This window comes from Juglans regia, chromosome 1 (assembly GCF_001411555.2).
Source record: "Juglans regia cultivar Chandler chromosome 1, Walnut 2.0, whole genome shotgun sequence".
Lineage (NCBI taxonomy): Eukaryota > Viridiplantae > Streptophyta > Magnoliopsida > Fagales > Juglandaceae > Juglans > Juglans regia.
The window spans coordinates 39,229,815-39,239,546 of NC_049901.1; the positions used below are offsets into that span (position 1 = coordinate 39,229,815).

At 36.9% G+C, this 9,732-nt stretch overlaps 1 protein-coding gene across 1 annotated transcript; it reads left to right on the forward strand.

Annotated features, from left to right (window-relative positions):
• Positions 1-593: 593 nt before the first annotated feature.
• Positions 594-6,840, forward strand: LOC108979379. The gene is made up of 6 exons (XM_018950053.2): positions 594-819; positions 924-1,056; positions 2,350-2,453; positions 4,294-4,438; positions 4,521-4,661; positions 4,898-6,840. Exons 1-6 carry the CDS (start codon positions 779-781, stop codon positions 6,329-6,331), a joined length of 1,998 nt encoding a protein of 665 aa, XP_018805598.1. The 5' UTR covers positions 594-778; the 3' UTR covers positions 6,332-6,840.
• The last annotated feature ends 2,892 nt before the right edge of the window (positions 6,841-9,732 follow it).

A 9,732-nucleotide genomic window follows, 5' to 3' on the forward strand; every position in this document is an offset into this window, starting at 1 on the left:
GCGGGTTGGCATACCGCTAGTTATAAATTTGTTGTTGTTTTTCTTTTAAATATTTTTTTAATGAGTAATGTTATATACAGTCGTAAAATATGTAAATGCCGTACAGTCGCTTTGAAAAAGAGTGAACTTCACTCATAAAAAATTAATTTCTTTTCATGTGGGTCTCATATTTATTTACTTTTTTCAAAGCGATTACACGACACTTGCACACTCACGACTGCAAGTATCATTTTTTTTTAATATTTTTAATCATTAAAAAAAATATATAATTATTTCTTTAATTATTAAGTAAAAAATTAATAAAATTAAAATATAAGATGGTAAGATTGAACGGTAATTTTGATGAACTCTATTAGTATTTTTCTTTATGAATAATAATAAAATAATTTAAATAGATTTTTACGAGATTTTGAGAAGTTAGAGAGTTAAATTTATTAAATTAATGTTTTTTTTTAAAAAAAGTCTTGGAATCCATATGCCGCGAGCTACGAGACCATTGGACCCCTTGGAAATCCTGTATTCCCCAAAGTACCCTGGCAACGTTTATCAGATTATGAAAAGGACAAGGACATTATGGTAAGAAAGGATAAACCAAGAAGTTCGTTCATTGCAGGGAGTCAAGAGAGAGTAGATGAGTATTTCAAAAGAAAGTGTGAGACTCTGACGCACTTATAGCGGCTTTTGATGGACACAGACCTTTTTTGATTTTTTTTGAGAGCTGTGTTTTCGTTCATGTCGAATCCTTCTCTGACTCCAACTCAGTACTGAGAGATCCACAATGTTGGACGGACTTCTCGGCCGCAGCTTTGGCTCCAAATGGTTTTTTCTTCTCTATCTATCTATGGCTGTTTTAATGTAAATCTTTTGGGTTCTTGGATTTTGATTTGTTTCCTGGATTTTGGTTTTTGTGTGTGTGGTTGTAGTAAGTCGTTGATTAAATCGACCAAGAGTCGGATCGATGTGATTCGGAGGAAGAGAAAGGCGACTGAGAAGTTTCTGAAGAAAGACATCGCCGATTTGCTTGCCAATGGCCTTGATATCAATGCTTATCAGAGGGTAATTCTTCGTGCTCTTGACTTTTCATTCTGTTTCGTTCCCTTCATCCGATTGGATCTTTCAAGTCGAGTGTTTTAGTGAATCTCGTTCACTAGCATTTTTTGGTTGCCGAGTAAGTTCAGCCAGAGAAGAAGAAATATAGATCCTGGATTTTCCAGTCTAATTATTTATAAGAAAAAACGACAGAAAGCAAAAAAGCTCATTACTTATCCTAAATTGTAGATTTTTTGGATGCAAAATCGTCTCTTTGAATATATGTATATATCTATCTATCTATCTATCTATCTATCTATCTATGTATATATATTTATTTATTTATCCTCTCTAGACTTAAAAGTTATTTTTCATTTTGACTTTATTTCCCCTGCGTAGCAACTTCGATGGTCGAAACAGAGTGTGCTCTCTGTGCTTCATATTTGACAAGTAGTTGAAAACTTGAAATGCGAGGAGAGCGTGGGCTAACAAAAGCCAAATGAGGATTAAAACCTTGCTTGAACAGTAATAATACGGACTTTCTTCATAATTTCATGACACTGGTGCAATGGAGTTATCTTTGTTTACTATGGAATTGGATTTTAAGCTGGGGGGCCCACAAAGGACTCATAACCTGAGCCACTTTCAAAAGAGCTACTGCCTTTTCTTGGTCACTCATGGATTGACCAATTGCAGAAACGCGACCTCATGTTTCTTTGGACATTAGAAGAGACTCAGAATTCTTGGAGGGAACTTAGAATTCTTTGAATGACATATAACCTGTTAAGTTGTAAACCCCGTGCAAAAGGTTCAACAAGTGCATTCCACACCTCTGTTGAAGTGTAAGTCCCACAACTAGTCAAAGTGAGTCTTCATGCAGAGTGCTGGTGATCCAGCGTCAAACAAATCAATCTGAATATTTTTTCCCTTGTGGTTATGTAGTCTGTGTTATCTGAAAGCAAATTTTCTCCTGCACCTGCATAGACGGACTATACATTTTCAGCCATTGGAAATCATCCATCAAGAAATCTGGGCATCTCCTGTCTCTCATTCTAATCATTCTGTTCGTTTACAGATTAAGAGTTTAACTCATTAGCTAAGATCGTGTATCCCTTATTCGGATCTGGTTAAGTAATGGTAGAAAGTGGTGCTTTTTGGGACATCAGACTTGGTGGATTTTTCTTTTTTGGATGGATGATTGGGATCTGATTGCACTTGTAGATTGTGCCAACGGCTCTGTTTTTAAATCTTCTAATAGTTTTTGTTTCGAGTACCTTTGCTCAAAGAACTGTTATTGTTTATTGCGAGGTGGTGAAACAGGCTGATGGTCTTCTAGTCGAGTTGGTGCTTTCTTTCTGCTATGATTATGTTGAGCTATCATGTGATATTGTGTTGAAACATCTTTCAATAATCCAAAAACTGAGGTAAGGTTTGATTTTTATTGTTTTAGTTTCAGTTGAGCTGTTTGCTGGCCTCTAAGCATAGTCAAAATTCCATGATAACCCAATATTGTAGTCTAGCTATGCGATACGTATGTGTTTAAGATATATTTTATATATGTGAATCCATATTTCAAAATATATTGAGCACATATCAGTGGCTATATTAATATTCAGAAAAACAATTTATGAAAGCTTTTTTTTAGGTGGGTACCACTTTTTTCAAAGGGCTTGCACGCACTTGTATTTTGCATTATTCTAATATCAAATGGGTAGAAAACATAGGATAAGAGTATAATATAAATTGCAAATCTATCTCTATATCGTACTCTTTATATTTAGTTGTACCGATCCAAGGATGGCCCAAACTACATCTGGGGCCATACTTCAAAATGACTATTCAATGGTATAATTGGAGTCTATTGGAATTATTATAAAAAGTAAGAACTTCTTCCTCCCAAACAATGTAGGATCTAATTCATCACCTATACTCACTCAGTACAGATTGTTTGATATTCATCCAAGTGAGTATAGGTGGTGAATGAAATCTCGTATTGTGTTTGGATGGGAAAATTTCTTGCTCTTTATAATGATTTCAAGGGGATCCAATTGTACCATTGACTAGTGTTTTTGGAGTATGTGGCTCGGGCCTTGCTTGGGTTGTTACATTAATGCACCATATTGGCTAGAAAATCCACTTCATATGCCAAAATTTGAGGTATGAAATTCCTTTCCATTGACCTTAACTATTAGCTGGTTAGCTGTCATCTGATGATAATCACCTATGGAGCTCATCTTGTCCGCATACTTCCTTTAGAATTAGTTTTTAGCTACATGTTATATTAAGCTCATCTTTTATCTATTGCACATGTAATACCATTATGTATACCGATAAAAAAAAATAATACCATTAAGTATTGTTGACCTATCATGTAACAATTGGACAGCATGGATGACCATTCGAATTGGGTATATGTTATGTACTATCTGTTATAGGATTATAGATTTAGACGAAATCTAGTGGGTGTATTTTTGTGGGAGCTGGCATATGAAAAAGTCGGGATAGATGCAATATGGCTGCCATTCTTTTAGACAGCTTCCTTTTAATTGGATATTAAATCTTTACATCTTATTTATATGTATAATTGCTGGGTAATTATACCGTATAATTATTGGGATTGCTTGATCTATTTTTTATTTACTCTTTGCTGCTAAATAAACATAATAGAGTTACTGGGTATTGGTTGGTCATCTTAAGAATATCACCTGGTATAACATGTTGATTTCATAGGTAAATGTTTATCAATAGTTGAATACCATATATATCCAAAATAAATCCTTTTTGAGATTCGCAATTAGTTCCTAATCCGAATGTACGTTGCCTGGACGTGTTGTACTTTTTCTTGCAAACATAAGGATGCTAATAGGTCCTCTCTCTCTCTCTCTCTCACACACACACACACACACACACACGCACATGGTGAATGATTAACTGCCATATGATACCAAGCTATTTAACTTCAACATGTTTATTTTTTAGTAGAAGATTTCCTTTCAAGAAATAGAATGAGAAGTCCAATCTGTTTGTTTGGATTCATATCCTCATAATGAGTTTGACATTAATAAATTTCTGGTGGGTCCTGTTCCACTAGACTTACATGTTTTGATATATGAATTATGTCCTACTATTTTGAAGGCTTGGTCTCGAAGGCCAACGTGAAAGTGAGTTTCTGTTTTTGTTAGTTGATCTTAGGCGATCATACTATTCTTTTCTCTCAAAACATCTTTGTTCAACATTTCTCTTGCTTCACCATCTTCTCTACAGGGAATGCCCTGAGGATTGTAGGGAGGCTGTGTCATCCCTAATGTTTGCTGCTGCAAGATTTTCAGATTTGCCAGAATTACGTGATCTTAGGCAAATATTTCAAGAGAGATACGGGAATTCCCTGGACTTATTTGCAAATCAAGAGGTAATGCTTTATTAACTTTAAATAAAATAATTCAACATTCATAACTGTTCTAGTACTAATTGGCTGAGCTGCTCATATATAGTTTGTTCAGAATTTGACTCCAAAGCCATCTACATTGGAGAAGAAAGTTCAATTAATGCAAGACATAGCACTAGAGTTTTCAATAGTATGGGATTCCAAGGCTTTTGAGAAGAGGATGTCTATACCCTCCACAAATGTAAAGGTGTGTCCTGCATTCTATCATTCTGGATATTAGTCCTATAAAAATAAATTTTCTATGGATATTACTGGCGGATAGAAATAGAGAGCAGACCCTGGGATTGTTAGGATTACTAGGACGACTCATTTACTGAAAAACATCCTTTTTACTTTTTTTTTTGAAAATTTGAAGTCGTATTGCTATCCTCAAAATGTCTTCCACACATTTGAATTTACTTGCAATTTCTGTGCTTACTGCAGGTGCAACCTAAAATCTATGGCTCTTTCAGCGTCACTGTTGATGAAAATAAGTCATATAGTGGTATGGGAACCATCCCAAGAGGAGAGAAGTCTGATGTTTCATTTAAAGAAAGACGTGAACTTACTAATGGGCGTGGGTTGTGCAATGGCCAAGAGGGTACTGTATTAGAAAGAGAACTGGACCCTCGGTCTAGACATGAACTTTCTGGTAAGGATTACAAGGGCCCCAATGGCAGAGAACGAACTATCCTAGAAAAGGATGGTTATCACCCTTCATACCAAGGACCGCAAGAGGTTGCCGATATCAGACACGAAGCACGGAATTTTAAAGGTGATGCCACCCCGAAATCATTTAGATCTGGCACTTCATCTCGAGGAAAGCGAGTGGAAGTCATTGATGGTGGATCTGGGTTGCTTATTGGTAGGGAGAATACCTCCCCCGGAAGAGACTACCCAGGACCTTTACTTCGTGGACATCCAGAAATTTCTCGTAGTTGTGTAGGACAGCAGTCGAAGGGCAATGGCAAAGAATTGTTAGCTGGTAATAATCATGCTGGTCAACATGATATTACAAACTCAGTGAAGAAATTTGAGGAGGATGATGTAGTTCACAGTGTGAAGCCCCACTATAATAATGCCATCCCTCCTCCTTATGTTAAGCCTAAAGCAAAGGCTAGCAAATCTGGACACAATTTAGGATCTTCACTGGCTGGTTTTGACAGCAGTGTAGCCCTTACTGACCCTCCAATGCACAAGAAAGGCAATGGGGGTAGCACTTCAGAGAGGATCCAATTAGGATCATATCATCCTGTCCACGAGAGGCAGGTTGTTGGAACTGCAAGTGTGAATGGTCACGGTCAAGAAAAAGATCAACTTTATCAGGATAATATAGCTGGTAACACAATACCAAAACCAAGATCTGCCCGAAGGAAACACACGAAACCACATCCTGAGTACAATGATGCTGGCTATCTTGAAGATACAGGGCTTGTTGCAAGAAAATCAAGAAGCAAGGCAAGGGACCACTCAAGACGTGGCTTGCAAGTTTTGTTTGATGATGAGCACTGTCAGAAGGATGAAGAGGAAAGGATATTGGACAAACTGCTGATGCAGTATAGTAAGAAACCATCACCTTATGAACCAGGAAGGGTGAGAAAGTCTAAATCTCGTCGGTCACATCAAGCAAGCACTGATGCGAGTGTATCCCCACTGACTAGCAGAGAAGTGCATGATGAGAAGCCAGAGATGGTTCCTCCTCCGCCTCGGTCAATTTCTCTACCTCATGAGCATAGAGAGCAATCAGAGGCAGCCAAAGTGTTTTCTCGTGCTGCTTCTTTTCAGCCTGATAGGTCAAACCCAGCTCGGCATGTGCATCCTAAGCTGCCAGACTATGATGATTTGGCTGCCAGGTTTGCGGCCCTTAAGGGTAGGTAAGGGGGATGAACGTGCAGATTCTCTTTATCAGCGCGAGTTCAACCATTCTAAACTTGCCGCATTTGTTTCCCATCGTGCTTCTGGTGTTGGCATAGAAGAAAAGTAGCATGGCTATACTCTTCATAATTGGATCACCGTACAAGCTTGGCTTTGTTGTTGCATTTATGCTACTGAGTTTAGCTCTAGTGTATGGCTGGGATTACTGTTTTTCTGATTGCTGTTTTTCTGAAGTGGATGGATGGACAATTGCATCTATAGGTCATATATTTTGGTACAGGTCCTGATCTATTATTGGTTGTAAGAGTTGTAACAATGCTGTGTAGCTTCAAATACTAGAGATTTTATTATGTTTCGATAGAGGTTGGGGATTGAGATTGCCTACATTGAAAAATAGTTGCTTTGTACCCAAAAAAGAAAAAAAAAAAAAGAAAGATGCTAGAGTTCCACTGTCAAAGATGAAGACTTGTTTCATGGTTAAGTAAATTATAATTTCAGTTTCGTTTGAGCTACATTTATAGTTGCTTTATTCAGGGTAAATTTTCAAATTTTCAATCTTTCGGTCGTGTATTAAGTACTATAAATCTAATTGCTAATACCATATTGACCTATATGACCTTAAATTTCAGAAAATCCTAGTTAGCCTAGCAAAAAGAAAAAATCTAGGGAGTAGTCACTGTTTGGGAGCAGCCGGATCACACCCTACGTGGCTTTAAGTGAAATGACCAAAAACTCCATACAACAAAATCCACATTCTGCACGTTCTCTCTTATTTCACCAATTTCAAATTCTTTTTACTTCCTCTCTCCCCCCCCTCCCCCTGGCGCGTGGCCCAAGCTCCCCAGCTCGTTGCCCATCCTTTCCCCCCACCCCCACCACCCGTGTTGCCCATCCTCTCCCCCACCCCAACCCTCACATCGTCCATTATCTCCCCCATCCCCCCCGCGTCGCCCATCCTCTGTGGGATCTGAAAGGGTTGGTCATGGGGAGGCTACGGTGGAGTTGGTGGTGTCGTCGATTGTCGAGGTGGCAGCATGGTGGTCTGGTAGTGCAGATTTGACCGTGAGGGAGACAGGACCCATGAGGGAGAGGGCATGTGAGGGAGAGAGGAAGGTCGACGTGGGCTGTGGAAGGAAGGTATGGCCGAGGGGGGAAGGTCTGATGTGCTCGTGGGCGGACTCATGGCTATAGGTGGCGGAATATGAGCCACGACGTGGGGATACTGTGTAGAGAGAGAGGGCGTGCGTGTGAGGGAAGAGGGAGGAGCTATGTGCCTCAGGCTGGGGGAGGAGGAAGGGCTCAGTGGTGGTGGTTGATGGATGTGGTGGGAGGCCCAATCGACAGTGGCAGCAGTGGATTTGGGCTGCGACGGGGACACGCGTGAGAAGAGAGAAACGAGAAGGAGAGGGGGAGGGACTGCAAAGACCAGTTTTAAGGAAGGGAAAAAAAAAAAAAGCAGTCACGTAGGGTGTGCAATGTATGCACCGCTATAGTGGCTGCTTCCTAGGAGAACTCCAGCCAAAAAGCATTTTGACATTCCCTAGAATCCAGAATCCCAACGTCCGATACCCCTTTTGAAGATTCACTTTCACTGTCCACTGTTAAAGGTTAAACATTGTTATCCCAAGATAAACAAATTATGAAAGATTCTTTTATAACATTATTTGTTGTCTTAGGTCAATTATAAATTTTCTTTTATTATATCTTACGCAATATATTCATTTAGTATATTTGGTTAAGATATCTAAACTTTTATTTACGCACTCTCATCTCACTATGATAAAGTGATATTATTTATCAACTTTTGATTTTTTTAAAAAATAAAATAAAAGGCGATCTAAATAATAAAAGTACTATATTTTACTTAATACAATAAAGGTGAGATAAGAATGTGATATGTTACATTAATTTTTTTCAACATTTGAGTGTTTGTTTTGCATCTAAGCCTGAAAACAAACAAAATCCGAGCAAAGTTGCAGTAGCTTCCCATTGAAAAGTACTACAAATACAAAATAAAAGTAAACTCATAATTAATATAGGTTAATATGATATATTAAATATATTTTATAATAAAAATAATTTTATAATTTAACGTATCAAGTCACGTCAAATTATAAATTTATTTTTTATAAATTTTGTTGTGCCCAAAACATTTTCTCTTGAAAATTAAAGTGCGCACAAATTGGCAACATGGATCGCGTCGTTACCCAAAAGATGCATTCCGGTGAGCTTATCCCATACGCCATCTCTCAAAGTTAACTTTATAATTTAGGTTGTGTTTGGATGTTGAAGTGAGTTGAATTGAGATGATAAAATATTGTTAGAATATTATTTTTTAATATTATTATTATTTTAAAATTTGAAAAAATTGAATTATTTATTATATTTTATATTGAAATTTGAAAAAGTTGTAATGATGAGTTGAGATGAGTTTGAGATCTAAACGAAGCCTTATAATATTGCAAGTTAGCTTTTTTAATAGAAAAATAATACTTAACCCCGTGAAATTTTTCTCTCAAAGTTATCGATAGGATATTTTAATTTTTTTTAATAATTAAAAAAATGAATATTAATAAAATTGTGATTTTTTTTCTTAATGATTAAAGATGTTTAAAAAATATTTTAAAAAAATAAAAAAAAAGTACAATTTGCACAAATAGTAACTTTAAGGAAGCAAATCTACGAGATTGAATAGCAACACTCTATATATAGAGCGGCGCTACGCCTACCGAAAATTTGGTACCAAATAGTATAGATTGTATTTTTTTTTCTTATTTTCTTCAACTATTTTTTAAATATTTTTAAAAATAAAAAATAAAAAATATTAAAAAAATTACTTTCTTAATCATTATGTAACCAAAAAAAAAAAAATTTAAAAATCCGGTACAAAATATGTGTTTGTCATTTCTCTATTTATATTTGCCAGGACAAAAAAAAAAAAAAAATCTGACACCCGCCGTGCTCTTTTTGCCTAATTTTGATAAGGGCGAGTCTTGTTGTTTCCCTTTTGATGATCATAGGGCACCATCTAAGCTGACAATACCACCTTGGTTGGTCCCTTGTGGGATCCCTGATTTTCTCTTTAGTTCTCCACCTTAGTGGCCTGTTTAAGGTACTGTTCATTGGTAACAAAGAGGAGGAAATACTATAGTAGTAGTAAATGATTCAATTCACATATTCCATGGACAACTTTAGGGACACTCAAGTTATTTCACAACAAAGAAGAGGTAAAATCATGGCAGGTATTTCTCATTGTTCAAGTACTTTGAGTCCCTCCCTGGCTTATTTGTCTGCACTACTTATTGCAAAATCGATTCCCAGGTCATTTGTATGCACTGCTTAATAGTTATATTGCATACAATTAAGTAAATCAAATTTTGCTCTTTACCTATCACACTTCTTAC

Coding starts and splice junctions, on each gene's coding strand:
- LOC108979379 (XM_018950053.2), top strand. CDS start 779: ATGTTGGACGGACTTCTCGGCCGCAGCTTTGGCTCCAAATG. Junction 820..923: donor CGCAGCTTTGGCTCCAAATG/GTTTTTTCTTCT, acceptor GTGTGGTTGTAG/TAAGTCGTTGATTAAATCGA. Junction 4,662..4,897: donor TACCCTCCACAAATGTAAAG/GTGTGTCCTGCA, acceptor TGCTTACTGCAG/GTGCAACCTAAAATCTATGG.